The 17434-nt window shown below is 41.1% G+C and overlaps 1 protein-coding gene across 3 annotated transcripts in view; it reads right to left on the minus strand.

Moving 5' to 3' along the window:
• Positions 1 to 3894: 3894 nt before the first annotated feature.
• gpbp1l1 (GC-rich promoter binding protein 1-like 1) overlaps positions 3895 to 17434 on the minus strand; it is a 29245-nt gene continuing 15705 nt past the window's right edge. For all 3 annotated transcript variants that reach the window (XM_088337413.1, XM_088337397.1, XM_088337406.1), the window contains exons 9-12: positions 14666 to 14821; positions 12502 to 12626; positions 5965 to 6067; positions 3895 to 4458 (exon numbers count right to left, since the gene is read on the minus strand). In XM_088337413.1, the coding sequence (XP_088193539.1) occupies positions 4285 to 4458; positions 5965 to 6067; positions 12502 to 12626; positions 14666 to 14821 (558 nt within the window). In that variant the 3' untranslated portion in view covers positions 3895 to 4284. The remainder of the gene's footprint in view (positions 4459 to 5964; positions 6068 to 12501; positions 12627 to 14665; positions 14822 to 17434) is intronic.

Genomic DNA, 17434 nt, shown 5'->3' on the forward strand with positions numbered 1-17434 from the left:
TAGCACGTCAGGGTGGTTCAAAGAGGAAGACACTCAACTGTGTCAAACTCTCCAGTAGCGACACCCTTGACAACTTCCGTTGCTCCCTAGCTGAGAGGCTGGCAAACATTGAGCAGCTGGTCATGTCAGAGTCTATATATCTACCACCCTCTTTGACACTGCAGCCCAAACCGTTGGTTTTATAACTAAAAAACACCAGGACTGGTTTGACCAGAATGCCGGAGAGATCTCAACCCTCCTGGACAGAATGCACAGGGGGCACAGAGCCACCCTGAACAACCCACAATCTCAATTCCATAAAAAGCTATGGCAAGCCCTTCGTTCCGAGGCCCAGAGAACTCTTAGAAAACTGCAAGAGGAGTGGTGGATCTCAAAAGCCAATGAAATCCAGTCTCACGCTGATAGAAGCGATATGCACGGTTTCTATGATGCAGTAAAAACCATCTATGGCCCCAGAAACTGCTCCCTGGCACCTGTTAGATCTGCTGATGGAACATCTCTAATCAAGGATCAGACTATGATAGTGGAGCGGTGGGCTGAGCATTTCAACACCCTGCTCAACCAGCCCACCCCAGTGGACCCAACTGTCCTTTCAGAGCTCCCTGAACATCCTACATTGCCAGACCTCGATCTCCCGCCAACTTTCAATGAAATCCTGCATGCAGTCAAAACCCTGAAAAACAATAAATCCCCTGGACCTGACAACATCCCAGCTGAACTTCTCAAGGTAGGAGGCTACCTCTGTACACGGACACTGTTTCAATACATTTCAGAGGTGTGGAGACGAGAGTGTGTCCCGCAACTGTGGAAAGATGCCAACATTGTGACCATTTTCAAGAATAAAGGAGATAAATCCATCTGCTCCAACAGTAGGGGTATCTCTTTGTTGGCCACTGCTGGAAAGGTCCTTGCCAAGGTCATGCTCCGCAGACTCATCTCCACAATATCGGAACGCGTCATCCCAGAGTCACAGTGTGGTTTTCGAAAGGACAGGGGAACAGTCGACATGATCTTTGTGACACGTCAGCTCCAAGAGAAATGCCGGGAACAGCACAAGGACTTGATCATCGCCTTTGTCGATCTCTCAAAGGCATTTGACACAGTGAACAGGGACCTACTGTGGCAAGTCCTGAAGAGATTTGGGTGTCCACCCAAGTTTCTCACCATTCTTGCACAGTTCCATTCAGGGATGACGGCCAGAGTGGTAGTTGGAAGACACAGCTCAGAGCCCTTTGGCGTGGAAACTGGAGTGAGGCAAGGCTGTGTGCTGGCTCCAGTTCTCTTCAACATCTTCCTTGTCTGTGTTACAACACTGCTACGTAGAAGGATGGAGAAGCAGGCTAGAGTTACCATCAACTTCAGGGTTGATGGTAACCTGTTTAACATCAGGAGGCTACAGGCAACTACCAAGCTGACTTCAGAGACCATCATTGAGCTACAGTATGCTGATGACTGTGCCCTGGTTGCCCATACACCAGAGGCTCTGCAAAACATTCTCTCGGCAGCTGTAACTGCATACACCAGAATGGGACTGACGATCAACACCCAGAAGACAGAGGTACTCTGTCAGTCCAGTGCTGACCTCTTACCAAACCCAATAATACTCACAGCAGCAGGGCAACACCTGCTCATGGTGCCCACCTTCAAATATCTGGGGAGCATAGTGTCTGACACCTGCTCATTGGATGATGAGATCCAGAGCCGTCTCAAGCAAGCATCAGCATCTTTCGGTCGACTAAAGAGAAGGGTCTTTCAAAACAACAACCTTAGACTCCACACCAAAATGCTGGTCTACAGAGCTGTATGCATCACTACATTACTGTATGGTTGTGAGGCATGGACTATCTACAGCCGCCATCTGAAGAGCCTGGAGACCTTCCATGTAGGATGTCTTCAGAAGATCCTTGGCATCACATGGAGGGACAGAGTGCCACACACTAGGCCAACGCAGTGCTGGTGGGCAGAAGAAGCGGTTCAAAGACCAAATGAAGAACATCCTGAAGAGATGTCGGATAAATCCCTCCTCACTGGAGGAACTTGCTTCCTGCCGAGACCTCTGGCGCTCCCACTGCTCACAGGGAGTGGATTACATGGAGGAACAGCACATGCAACACCGTGCAGCAAAGCGTGCAAAGAGACATGCTCGCCAGGCCACCCCTGCTCCCCCCAGCACCCCTTCACATGCTCTGTCTGTAACCGCATCTGTGGATCCAGGATCGGACTGTTCAAACATCAGCAGACTCACAATTAAAAGAAGATGGTCATCATCGAATCGATGGACAACCCCAAGCAAGCAAGCTTAAAATCCTTAAAAGCCACAATTTTACTGGTCTCAAGGATTAAAGTCATTAATCTGGGTGAAGTGTTTTATATTTTTGCCACGTTTCTAAAGTCTGCTTTAAAATGCTAACACTGTTGTAGTGATTTGGCTTTTTGATTGCACTTCATGATTAACTGCAACTGGCATTAGTTTGTACAGCATTGTCAAGCATCACGCCCAAGAAGACTGTTGCATGCTACACTTAAACGAGGCAATATGAACTGTGTAATAATTCAAGGATTATGAAAGACATTTATGGGCCATGCCAAAGAATTAGGGTAGCATTTCCCGGTGGCAAATTGTAATGGGAAGAAAGTCATCCAACTGAGAATATAAGATGCATATTACTGTTATCACCTGACCCCTAAATAGAAAAATGTTTCACAAAAATTCATGTCTTAATGCCCATGGAAGATAAATGCATGCACAAATCGCTGATACATTAATGGCTCTGTTAAATACATGAACACTGATTTTTTTTTCCTTCTAATGGTACTGTAGAAATTGAAAGGTTGTGGTTAAAAGTCCTTAAGTCCTTGAATTTGGTCATGTACTATCTTTGAAGTAGGTACATTACTGTGGGTAAGAAACCATCATATGCATTTTAATTTACTGCATTGATTTCATGCACAATTGTAGTTTGCAGATTGTTTTGCAAAGTCAGAAATTTGGATGAATCTGAAAATGGTCTACAGTCACTATTTCTAAATTAGCTAGTTTGTAGTGACGCTTGAACCCCTTCATTTCAATGTACAGTACGATTTTGGGGATTATAATTCAAATTTTAGCTTGTAGTTTCGTTTTTTTAATAGTGGAAGCTAGAGCTCTTGGTGACAGGAATGAGTGGAGAGATGTTGTAAAAGGATAGTGGGATGCTTAGACGTGTTCTCAGGGATGGGCAGGGCACCTGTATGATGCGGCAGGGGTAAACCAGTGAAAGCTGTCGGGTCCTGCTGTTGAACAGAAGAGTGTGTTTTGTCACCCTGACCCGAGTGACATGGCCGCTTTCTTGTGTCCCGTTTCATCTAGAGGGACGAAAGCATGACCAACTTGGGTGCCGAGGTGCTTAACTTGTTTGGGTGTTTGGGCATTTGGGTTGGCCATGGTCCCAAATATTTTTGTGTGAGCTTTTTGATACCTTTTCCTTTTTAAATTAATTTCTTTGTTTTTGTACGTGTTTGTCTTGCTGTCGGTCACCCCTCTCGAGGGATATGACCAGGGTAGTTCCATTTTTTGAATCTAAGGATAAATCCCTGCATAATCCTGATCTCAATCATGCAAAGTTTGAGGTCCTTGGCATATAAGTAAAGACTTTCAAACCCAATTTCGCAACTCACTACCTCAAACTGGGTCCAACTTTGCCTTGACGTTTGACCACTTTTAATTATGTCATATTTCACACCATTTTCATAAACACCTGACAATTTCTCCATTTGGTTGCGATTTTTCTTTATTGTGCATCCATGAACAAATTCTGGGACTTTTAAACCAATGGCTAAACAAAAGGGATCATTTCACTGAGGCTGAAGAGCTTGAAAAAAAGCCTAACATCACAATCAGCAGCTTGAAACAACTTGTCAGGAACCAATTTTATTAATATCATTAATAATGTGTCATCAGCATCATCAATGAAATGAGTTAGTCTGTTTAAAGCAGAATCAAGTGTGCATTCTTTGCCCTTTTTCTTGATGAACACTTCAGTTCCACAAAGCAGGGAAGAAAAAGGAGGGAGCGGGGCCAAAGAGCAGAACAGTGAAGGAGGAAACGCAGGGAAAACAACGTCTGGCAGAGCAGAAATCTCCCCCTTCACTGGGATATGATTGGTTTTTCCCTTGTGCAAGTACAACAAAAAAGATTCAAAAATTCAAAATGGTGCTCTAAAAAAATGATGAGAAAGGAGGCTGGGTGGCTTGTTGAGATGTGTCGGCTGTTGTGTTGTTTCTCTTTTGTTCCGGAAAGCCACGTTAGGATTTGATGTAGTCGTCGTCGTCGTCAGAGGTCTGGCTGCTGCTACTGGTTTCGGACTCCGACGCCTCCTCCACATGCGCCTCCGCCACACTCCTCCAGGGGGTGAAGTGAAGGGTGACACCCCGCGGCCTTGGGAGGATCCCGTTCTTCTGCAGGCCGTTGCGCTTCAGCTGCACGGCAGAAAACAAGTCACAATTTTCGAAGTAACGGGTACTGGAACACGGAATTGGTGACATTTCGTAACTCAATTGTCATGAATACATGGTGCGTAACTCCGCATATTAAAAAATCGTTGGCAGCGTGTGGGTATTTTAGAGCAGTTTCAGGGGTCGGCTTCAGTGCGAGTACGTGCGGTAGTGTTTAATTACCGTATTTTCCGCACTATAAGGCGCACCTAAAAGTCTTAATTTTTTTCAAAAGCTGACCATGCGCCTTATAATACAGTGCGCCTTATATATGGCTCAATATTAAATTCGCAAGGTCTCGCAACTTACGCAACAGCCGCCGACTGGATTTTCCCCCGAACGTGGAGTAGTCCGCGGTGTATGCTGGGATTTATATACCGGCGTTTCATTGGCTAACCAATGTGTCAATCATTATTTGAATCGATCGCTATTGGCTAAAGTTATTCGGAGCCTCGGATTTGCTAGAGGGCCAAAACAAACCCTGCAATTGGCCGAAAAAGATGTGTCAATCATTCGTTAAATCGATCGCTATTGGCTGAAGTTATTCGGAGCCTTGGATACGCTTGAGGGCCAAAACAAACCCTGCAATTGGCCGAAAAATATGTGTCAATCATCCGTTAAATTGATCGCTATTGGCTGAAGTTATTCGGAGCCTCGGATACGCCAGAGGGCCAAAACAAACCCTGCAATTGGCCGAAAAAGATGACTGAATAGCAAGCTTGCTAAAGTATGCCATAAAGAAACATGTTTCATTAGTCTGTATTTGTAAACATTTTACTCTCCTGGATTTACTACACTCACGGTTGTAAGAAGACCATGATTGCGTATCATTATTAAACGTGAGAACTTAGGTGAGTTATGCGGCTTTATATATTCCCGGTATCTTGTTTTAGAACGATCTTGATGTTGCTGTGATGAATTGAGTGAATTAAACTCAATTCCAAGTGTTTATTGTCATATGCACAGTAAAGTTGCGAGCGAAAAAGAAAATAGAAAGTAAGGAATGGTTGGCATTTCTTGAATTCCAAGACTTTAACCTCCCGAATGATATTTGAAATGACGCATTTAAGTGACATCGTAGGACACCGCATCCGCACGTGTCTACGACACGTATTTGCCTCTTTGCAAGCTTTAGGAATGTTAAGGGGGTAATCAGTTTGACTGAATCATCTGACTGTTTTATCGACGTTCCCATTGTAGCGCCTTGTAACCCGGTGCGCCTTATCTATGGAAGATATAGGACCAAAAACTATTTTTGGGGGGTGCGCCCTATAACCCGGTGCGCCCTATAGTGCGGAAAATACGGTAGTTGCTTTCAGAGTAACGCGCTACTCTTGGGTGTCAGTAAACCGGTGGTGGGTAACGCAATTACATTATAATTGGAGTAACTTATAACAGAAACCAATTACTTATTTCAGTAACAACACTGAAAATCAACAAGAATGTGTGCCTGATCTTTTCGCCTCACGGGAATCGAGAAGCCTTGCTCACCTGCTCGCTTTTTGTCTGGAACTCTTTCAGCTCATCTTCGGTCAGGGGCAGGAAGTTGTCGTCGTTTTCCGGGTACTCCTGCCAGCCCATGGCCTTCAGCAACCTGCACATGCACCATAGGAGACAGAGGAATAAGATCATTTTTTTGTCCTGCAACGATTGAGTTTTCATGGAGAATCTGCAGTACTTTCCGGACAATACGGCACACCTTTAAATCCCAAAATTGTCCAGGAATTCCAATGAGCGCCTTATATCCCACTGCGCCTTGTTTATTGCAGAATATGGTGGAGAAGATTGGAAATACACACAGTATTTATAGGTGTGTGTTGCTATACGAGGTTTTATGGTACACTACTGTATTTGAGCATCCAGGTGATAAACATTGCTGACCCAAATAGCAACAGGATTCGAACCCAGGTTGTGGCGGTGAGCACGCTAACAATTTACCACTAATGGTACAGATTACACATCAAAAGGTATTTGATCTCATTATCACAATACTTTTACTCACAGTGCCAGAAAAGCCAATTTGCATAGTGCATTCCGATAGGTTAAACAGTCAATAATGTTAGAAAAGACAGAAACAGATAAGTCAACAAAATACTATACAAGCTTAAGTATGTATCCAAATTAGCCAAGATGTTATTAATGCATAGAAGTGGAGAGAGTTTAAACTAGAATGCACTATGCGAATCAGTGATTCTGGCATACTTGAGTCCTCACAGCCACACCCTGGTTCAATATCTGTTGCAAACAATGTTTTGAGATTTTAATCAGCGACACGTATTGACTGATACCTCTTTTGCCGTAAGTATATAACAAAACCAACGGTTATACATAAACAGTACTTCTTAGTGTAGTCCGGTGAACCTTATGTATGAAAAATAAATGACAGATGTATATGGGGTGCGCTTTATAATCTGGTGCACCTTATAGTGAGGAAATAGGCAATTTATTTTTTTAATGGATTAAAAATAGGTTTTAAAGACAAAAGTTGCAATATAAACAGTTTATTATTAGAATCAATTTAAATAATATAACATATACATATAATGTAAGATCTAAATTAGAGAACAACTTATAACATTTAAAAGTAACCATCTTCACTGGTCCACAGTTACATGACATTTTGTGCTGTTTATATCATGATACAGCAACACTTTTTCCACAAAAAGACTGAAGGCATTTCCCAGAAAAGAAAATCATTTTTTAGAAAATGCTTTGATCAAAATAGGAGAACAACAATCACTTTGGCATGGTGAAGTTTACAATTGTAAGCAATTAGTGAGTTCTGTGAATGACTTCAGCACATCTGCAGCCACAGGATAGCATTAGTCTTTCACACTGCTCTGGCGTGATTTTGGTCTATTCTTCTTCAAGCCTCCTCCACAGTTCCGTGATTGTAGTGAGTTTCTTAAACAAAACTTTTCCACTTGGGATTTTCCAGAGGTTCTCTATTGGGTTGAGATCAGGACTCTGGGCAGGCCATGCCATTAATTTAATGGAAATTATTTTCATTTTTCTGTTTAACATGAAGCATTCTCCTGCAAGAATACTGCAGGCTAATTGGGCAATGAACGCAAGTAAGGAACCATGTTCTGATACACATTTACATTCACTTGGCCATGTAGCTGTACAAAAGGCCCAACTGCAGCTGCAGAAATCAGGCAACAAACCATGACACATCCTCCTCCATCTTTCACTGACTTTTGTACACACTTTGGGTTTAGTCTTTCTCCAATGTGTTGCCGAACATAATGCTTCCCATCAGACCCAAATGAATTACATTTGCTTTCATCAGTGAAGTGAACTCAGGACCAGTTCTCTGCCCAGACAATATGCGCATCCCCCCCCCCCTTTTTTTTTTGCTTGGTCACTGCAGTGTGGGCCTTCAGACCAAATGTTCTTAAACGGCGGGACACTGTATGGTGAAACGGATCCTAAACAAAATCAACCTCCGCTGTGACCTGTCCTCTCTTGCATTTGTGTTCCGTAGACAACCACCCTTCTTAGCAGTGTCTGTATTTTGTAGAGATTGGCTGTTTTTGAAATCACAGATTTGCAACAATCAACTGGTTTTGCTGTGGCTGATAAGGACATCCCTTTCGTTTTTATCTACACAACCTGCTGCTGGAGGGTTTCAGTCACTTTAGAACGGCCCACCATCTTGCAAAGTCAGGGGAACTAACAGTTAAAATGTGGGAGCGTCATGCTGTAGTTCTTGCAGGATCAGCAATGAGTTTTGAAAGAACGTTACATGGCGGCATCCGGCTGCTAAAAACAGACTCAAGACACTCCCCTACTTACGACCATTTGACTTACGTAAAACGGTAGATACGAACCTTTTTTTTGGGATGTCAAAATATCCAGACATTGCTGTAAGTTGTATTGTGTGCCCCATTTTCCGAGTACAGGACATTACTGTAGTGTTTCTTTCGGCCACTTCCAGAGTGTAGCGCTGTGAGAGGTCACCCAGAATCCACCCGGAAGTAAAAAAAAAAAAAAAATCCACTTCCTCTTTCGAGTTCATATGTAAACATACAGTGGTACGTGTACTGAATCTCCAGCACGCTCAGAACGTTTTGTCTAATATCTTGTGCATCCATTCAATATGGTTGATGTGAAGTGTTAAAGAGAGGCGAGCCATTTCTTTTGAAATGAAAGTGGAATAAGAAAGCTTGATGCAGTTGAGAAAATGGTCGGTACGCTTTTTTCAGCCACTTTTTTTTTTACCAGGGAGGAGGAAGTCTAAGTTCATCTTCCAAAAGTAAGTACACTTTATGTTTATAGAGCATATTATTTTATGAAATGTTTATTTTTTTGTACAAAACAATACAGGTTACTTATACAAGCCTTAAAGATACTTACACAAAACTTAAACATACAAAAAAATAGCACTGAAGAAACTTACAAGCAAATTCAACTTACGATCGTCCAGGACCTCTCGTTCGTAAAGGAGGGCAGTGTCTGTTTCTAACATTTAGTTTTGTTCTTGTTTTGCCACTTCAATTAATTTACCCTTTGTCAATTCAATTCTGTAATCTATAATTCTCTCTCTACACGGTCAACGTGGAGGACCTCAAACGATTCAGCGACGAATATTTCTCCAGTACGGCAATGTAGGTCGCAAAGCAAGACAACTAAAACAAGAATGACTGAACGACACACACCAACTATCTGGTGACAACGGACGTTATAGTGTACCCTATATGCATTCTCGTAGCATCTGAGACAACCTTATTTTATCTGGACTTCGAGAATATGTCAGATAATCTGTCAGAGACAGTCAAACAATTTATGACATAATCATTAAAAATCCCCCAGGAGACCGTTAACATCTCCTTTCATAGGGTACACCGAATCAGAGTACGCCCGGGAATGAAACCGCGGCCCATTGTTGCAAAATTTTAACACTACAAGCAAACGGAATTGGTCAAAGCTCAAGGAAGTGAATTAAAAGAAACGTTATTTGGCATGAGCCACCAGTTTCCAAAAGAGCTAAATGAGCGGCAAATGACTTTTTCCAATAACGAGAGGAAATAGAAACGTGCTACAATTTCGGTCGGGACGCCACATCTACTCCCCAACTTTTATAACTAACACTATGGAAGTATTTAATAACTTTAAAAGTATCCAATCTTAATTGGATGAAAAAAAATATATATATATATATATATATAATAATTATAATAATAATAATTTCCTTAGTATTGTCATTCTTTGTAACAATGTACACAGAACGAAATGTCGATACACCTGACCCGTTGTAGCGAGTCGATGCAGCCGCAGCCAGAGGGCGCCGCCATTATACCAATTAGGTATGTCTCGGTCGAGGCGCGAACCAGCGACCTCCCAGTCTCAAAGCGGGCACACTACCATCTAGGCTACTGAGCTGGTATATCACCTAATATAAGGTATTTGATAAAAAAAAAAAAAAAGCAGGGTGTTTAATTTGAATACATGTGTATATGAGTATGTGTGTGTGTGTATATATATATATATATATATATATATATATATATATATATATATGTTATTATTTATGTATGTATGTAGGTATGTAAATACGCATGGGTGTGTACTTAGTTGTACATATGTATATATTTATGCATATTCAAATAAAAATACACAACTAAATATGTTTTTAAAAATCTCATTGCCGTCACTGTCATACTGCCATGTATATGTTGAATCCCTCACTAATTTCCTTCATTTTCTTCTTGCTATCCTCTCCAATCACACACCACATTTATAATATACTTACACTTGTTACATTTCTCAACACTAATTCAAGTGTTTATGCTCATCCAATATAATCCATCAATCTTACGCCATACAAGCCAAAATCAATCGGAAGTTTATCTAAACTTGTTCAAAATAATAGCAATGCAATGTGACTAACCAGAATTTACCAGATTTTTGAATATTTTTTTTTGTTACGTACCAAACAAGTTACCAGTAGGTGCAGTAGATTCTCAGAAAACAAACAAGACCCAGCATTCATAATAGGCAAGCTCCAAAGGCTGTGTAATAAGGCAAGTAGTTCAAAGAGTTGTGTTAAAAAATAGCAGTGTCTGCTGTGACTTTACAAATTCAAAACTATTTTGTATTTCCCCCCCCAAAAAAGGTATGATTTGGCAATCTTAAGAATTAGTAGCATGACCACAGTTTTTCTTTATAACTGCTTCACATCTGTGTGGCATGGAGTCAATGAACTTGCGGCACCTTACAGTTGTTATATCACCCTATGATGGCTTAACAACAATTTCCAGTTCATTTACATTTCTTGGTTATGCTTCCCAAACGGCATTGTTGATATCAACCCACAATTTCTTGATTGGATTGAAATCTGGGGATTAGGCAGGTGTTATGCCGAGAAATGCATCCCTGCCGAGATTTGCATCCCCTCGTTACTATAACCACTTTTACCTCTTTTTATCTCACTTTTGTATCACTTTTCGGGAATGTAATGGCAAACATATAACCAAAACCACTTCGTCTTGCATTTGTTGGGAATGTAATACAACGGTAATGCACACGCAGCACACCGTATATAAATCACTTTTGAGAACTGTTATGCACTCTACCGTAAAGCTTATTATGCTGAAATAAGTTTTATGGTAGAGTGCATAACAGTTTCAATACGAGCGATTTGAATAGAAAAAGGCAAAATAAACATGTTACCTGCTCAAAAGTGATTTGTATACGGTGTGCATTGCCGTTGGATTACTTTCACAACAAATACAAAAACGGAATGGTGTAAGTTGTATTAAATTCCCAACAAATGCAAGACGAAGTGGTTTTGGTTATATGTTCGCCATTACATTCCCGAAAAGTGATATAAAAGTGAGATAAAACGAGGTAAAAGTGGTTGTAGTAGCGAGGGGATGCAAATCTCGGCAGGGATGCATTTCTCGACATAACACAGGCCACTCTATAACATTAATTTCATTGGTTTCTAACCAAGACTTTGCTTGTTGACTGATGTGTTTGGGGTCATTGTCTTGTTGAAACACCCATTTCAAGGGCATGTCCTCTTCCAGCATAAGGCAAAATAACCTCTTCAAGTATTTAGACACACAAAATTATCCATGGAATGCGATAAATGGGCCCAACACTAATACCTTTTATTTTAAACAAAACAATAACAGATCAGGAGGGGCGATATTTTATTATTAAAGCAATTATATTTAATAACGCTTGTACAATTGCCCATCTCTTAAAACACACTGGCGATTATACCCAATCACCAGCAGAAATGAATTATCTCTTTTATAAGTACTACCGTGACCTATACTAAGAAACTAATAAACCTGACCTTAACTACAATGAAGTATTTATTAATGGTTTATTTGGTTTCACCTACCAAATAAATATCATTTTGACACACCATTGACCCTGAACGAGCTGCACAATGCTCTAGACCTAATGGTAGATTAGATTTTCTGCTATCTTATGATATGTAAAAGCAGCAATATGGGAGAAAACTGACCATATGTATTACTAGTATTTTTGCATTGTATGAATTGGCACACAGTAATGCCTTGCTATAACAGTTTACTTTTCAGTTTTGCTACTTCAAGGATTTGCATTGTGTTCTGAATTCTGATAGGGTAAACATTCTCCTTGCTTATTATTATAATAAATGGAATCAAATGAATGAATGAAAATATAAGCAGTACTTCTATTTGGCAAACACATGCTTGACCCTGTAAAAAGGGTTTGCTCTTTAGTTTTAGTGTATATTAGAGTAGTTAATCATATAATTGTGATTAAAAAAAAGAGGGAAAAAATAGGGTTACTTCTTTACAGATTTCGCTTATCATAGGTTCTTTTTGATTCTTGGGATTACTGTACATCGGTTTTAGCGTGTTATTCAACATTGTGATGTATTCAAGTCTTTCAAAGTCAGACGGGGTTTCATTTTTCAGTGTTAAATGTCAATTACTGTTCCAGACTAAATGTAATCATAAAACAGAACTGTGTTGGATGCACACGCCAAAAAAAAAGCTACAATTGAATGATCATTGGCCATACCTGTGCTCAGCCTCCAGGGAGCTGGACAAGTGTTCTGTGTCAGAGTCGCTAAGGGAGTAGGACAGGCCATTCTCATGGCAGACATCCTCGCTGTAGGCTTTGGGCTCTGGGGTGCTACTTTCACCCTGCGCACAATCAGAACAGGATAATGTCCCACATCTGGCATAGAACACTTCAGATAGTAACAGTTCAGCAAGTAAAACACATTTAAACCATTAAAATGTGATGAAATCTTTAACTAATAGTATTAGTTAACACATTAAGATTTTATCACACCTCTGCAGTGGTCCCTCAACATACAAGCTTTATTCTTTCAAGGATCATGCTACTTGCTCGAATTGTTCACCCGATATGAAATACAGTGGAACCTCGGTTTTCAAACGCCTCTCAGTTCGAACAAATCGGAGTCCGACCAAAAATTTCGAGAAATTCTTGCTTGGCTGTTCGGTAAAAAAAAAAATCGGAGTTTGAACGCCGGTAATGCGTGAGTGCGTACGCTAGGGTGCGATGCTGAGCGGCGTACGGGTGTTTTAGCCCCTTATTATGCCTCCGAAGAAAGTCAGTACAAGCAGCAAAGTTGCTACAGGTGAAAAAAGAAAAGTAGTACGTACAACTATTGCATTTAAGAAAGAAATAATAGCAAAATATGAAGGAGGTGTGCGAGTGTCTGATCTTGCTAGGGAATACAGCATGGCTAAATCTACGATCAGTACGATACTAAAGAATAAGGAGGCTGTGAAATCTACTGATGTGGCTAAGGGAGTGAGTGCTATAAGCAAGCAACGGCCGTCCACCTGCGCCTTCTGCTGACCACCACAAAGGTAAGAAATCCTATCCATAATTCTTTTCTTTATCCTTTAATTTTTATTTTTACACGTTCATGTTAGCGTAATCTTTCGAACTGAAGATTACGATAACGCGAACGTACGATTAGCTTTATGTGGGTGTTGGAATGGAGCCCCCTTTCCAATGAACCGCTCACCACTTGTTGTGGAGACCCGGGTGCTAAATGACTTGTAAACGACCTGATTTTTTTTATTTTTACCCGTTCATGTTAGCGTAATCTTTCGTACGGAAGATTATGACGCGGACGTACGATTAGCCTGGGTTAGCTTTATGATTACGTTAAACATTCAAGGTAAACATTCAGGGTGTTGGAAAGGATTAAAACGATTTAGATTTTTTAATGGGAAAAATGATTTCGGTGATCGAACAAATCGGTTTTCGAACAGGGTTCTGGAACGGATTATGGTCGAGAACCGAGGTTCCACTGTAATTAAAAACTAACTGGCCCGTTCCCACCTCCTAAAAGGATCCCAAAAAAATTAAAAAAAAACTATAAAACACATATTCCTGATAACAAAAATCAAAATAATACAGTAATAAGATAAATAAGATGTAATTAACAAAATAGAATGACTTGGGTCACTGTACCGAAAGTGTGTGCTGCAGATGTGGGGAAGTACATCAGCAGTTATTGTACACTTAAAGTTACTCTAATTGTAAACCGACACACATTTTTACAGCACAATTGTTATTTTCTCGCCTGTTTCAGTTTTCAATTATCACTTTCTTTTGCCCTTTTAGCTGGACTCGCAATGCTATCACTTTCTATTTTTTCTAAAAAGAAAAAAAGAGAGGCCAGCTTCTCTGGTGTATCTATCATTTTTGTTTTTTGCAACTGGAACATGACCTCCCACCAAAATTAATGCAGCAAAGCGTTGCGTGATTCTTCCCCGGCTTTGTGATCGGTGCTAATTCATTGCTTTGTTTCAATTGTCATTTTTTTCTCAGACACCTTACGGTTACCCATTTCTGCAACTTTGAGTTAAAGTCACAAAAAGGAGATGCTTTGAAATGCAATTAAAGAAATGTATTTAGAACAAACTTGCTTCGAAATACAAGTCCTTTGCAGGTAAAACCAAGACCAAGGAATCAGGCGCTTGATGGCAAGAGGTGCATGCGCAAACTGGACTGAGCTCACAGGCAGTGAGCGGTCTCTAGTGGATTTTCCTTCGTAAAGCGAGGTAAATTTTTGTTAAAAATTCTCGTGTGGCACTCGTATTAAGAGGTACCACTGTGTTTAGAAAAATCATGTTATTGCATTATTCCTTCATATCTTTTATGGCTAAAGAAATACACCAGGATTCAAGTTTTGCCTGACCTCTCCTGAAGTTCCTGGGCTGCTGCTTGTTGTCAGTTCTCCGGTGCCCTCGTCCTTGAGGGCCCGCAGAAACTCGCTCTTTCGGTCAGGACCACGGCGCATCAGCTTCAGCCTCGATGGGGCGATGTCAATAGGAGGAGTCGTGCTTGGGGGATGCTGAGGACATGAGAACGAAACAAATCGGCGTCATTCCCGGCTCGTTCTTGACCACTCTTCGCATTTAAAACAAGCCTGGCTTATTCTTGTTTCTAAACTATCTATCTATCCACCTTGGTCATATCCCTCAAGAGGGGTGACCGACAGCAAGACAAACACATACAATAACAAAGTAAATAAAAAGGAAAAAAAAACAAGAAAAAAAAAAACAAACAAACAAAACTTTTTGGACCATGGCCTACCCAATTGCCCAAACACCCAAATAAGTTAGGCACCTCGGCACCTAAGTTGGTCATGCTTTCGTCCCCCTAGATGAAATGGGACACCAGAAAGCGGCCATGTCACTCGGGTCAGGGTGACACGACACACTCTTTTGTTCAACAGCAGGGCTCGACAGCTTTCACTGGTTTACCCCTGACGCATCATACGGGTGCCCAGCCCATCCTTAAGAACGCGTCCACAATCCCACTATCCTTTTACAACACCTCTCCACTCTTTTCTATCACCAACAAGAGCTCTAGCTTCAATTATATTTAGACCTCTTTCCTGCAGTGCACTCATAACACCATCCATCCACGTCAATCGCGGCCTTCCTCTTCGTCTCCTTCCATTGACTTGTTTCTAAACTAATCATCTCTAAAGATTCATCATTAAGATGAACCACAGATGGATGCTTTATTTATTGTTTATTTTTTAAATTCCTTTCATTCAAATTAGAAGGTTTAAATATTTAACTCCGACTTAAGTCTGAGGTAATGAACCAAAGAGTTTCAAATTTAGCTTTTGAAAGCTCTGACCCCGATTTTATGGCCAGTTGAAACAAAAAATCTCCTTAAGAGATCTCTAGAGAGAAAAAACAGTTTACGGCCGCATCAATTTGAACCAGTGGTTGAGGCGAGAGATTAAGGCGAACTTAGAGAAGAAGCAATTGTTGCCTTAATTTAATTGTTACCAGCTCGGTAGCCTAGATGATAGGGCGCCCGCTCTGAGACTGGGAGGTCGCTGGTTCTTACAACATTGGTACTCATTGCCTCCCTGCTTGGCGCTCAGCATTAAGGGTTGGAATTGGGGGGTTTGGTCACCTAATGACTAAAATGGCTGCGCCCTGTTTGGCTGCGGCTGCATCGGCTCGCTACAGTTTAACTGTACGGGTCAGGTGTATCGACATTTCGTTCTGTGTGCATTGTTACAAAGAATGACAATAAAAGTAAATTCTATTCTATTCTTCTATTCATTAACAACTATGGTATGTTGCGTTCAAGAACCTTCTTCTGAGATAGTGTTTGATTTCATTAAAGTTTCCATACCTTTTCATAGAGGTAATTTGGCAATTTCTCATTACAAAGCGCAGTTCGCTTGTCAATTGGAAACACCGGTGGGTACAGGTGACAGAGTGAATATATTTACTGGTGTAAAATATAGATTTGTTACTGCAAGTCTCACAAAACTTTTTTTAGATGTATTTTTTATTGTAGACATAGCAAAAAAGACATACACCATGAGCCGCATCCATTTGCAACACACAGTCGAGGCCAGGGGTGCTCAATACAGCGATGGCCACCTACCAGTCAATCGCAACAACAGTGTGGGTAGATCGTGAGGCAATAAAGGACTCGCTGTCCGCTTGGTTGGAATGAAGGTTTATTGAGCGTTAATTGAGCAGTCAAAACACAAGAATACCGCATGGCTGCAGCTCAACAGCAAAGCCAGAGCAAGAGCAGCATGGAAACAGTCCCTTCCACTTAGAGGGCACCTCTCATATTGTACACAAAAGTACCCCTTTCTGGGAGGCGCATAGCATTCACAAAAACTTCAGCCTTTCATCTCCACACTATTAAATGTCACGTGATTAACGTGCACGGCAGCCAGTCTGACATCTGACCATCCGACACTTGGGTCACCACATATGCCCAAACAATACCAAAAACGTTTGAGCTACCAAGCAGTCCATGCTACGAAGTTGCCTAGTTGGACTCCAGTTCATTCCATCTTATTTCAAGAAAGGATATAAAAATAATTGGGGGAGCAGGACCAAGTAAGAAGCCAAAAACCTACCATTTTGTATGGAAATGGTAGGAGGGCTTTTTTCACGATTTAGTTCAAAATGCAGTGTAGAGATTTGGGATACTTCAAAAACCTTGTGCCAGAGCTGGAGACTTAACAGAAGACATGGGTGCAAGCTTGTCACCACGCACTACACAGTAGATTAAGAACGGTCTGTCAGAGTTTTGTTTTTAGCCAGTCCCCACATTCATGTGCTACCCTTGGATAGCACATGATAGGATAGGATGATGCTTCGGTTGATTCACTGGCATCAAGAAGTGAAGCACTGTTTAACCTGAACTTTAAGGTGGAAGATGAGATTTTGAGACTATAAGCAGACACTGAGACAGAGCTCAAGATCAGTGATTATGACCACTTCTGCGACATACAGACAAAAAGTACCCCAACATGAGGAAATGTGTTCCCTACTAGCCTGTATTCTTCGGCTCCACTTATTTATATGAGTCAGCCTTTTCCCACATAATGATGGTAAATGGTCTGCATTTGTTTAGCGCTTTTCAGGTCAATGAAAACTTCCCAAAGCGCTTTAAAATGTGCTTCACACTTACC

This window comes from Urocampus carinirostris, chromosome 1 (genome assembly GCF_059441175.1).
Source record: "Urocampus carinirostris isolate Australia breed hairy pipefish chromosome 1, RoL_Ucar_1.0, whole genome shotgun sequence".
NCBI lineage: Eukaryota > Metazoa > Chordata > Actinopteri > Syngnathiformes > Syngnathidae > Urocampus > Urocampus carinirostris.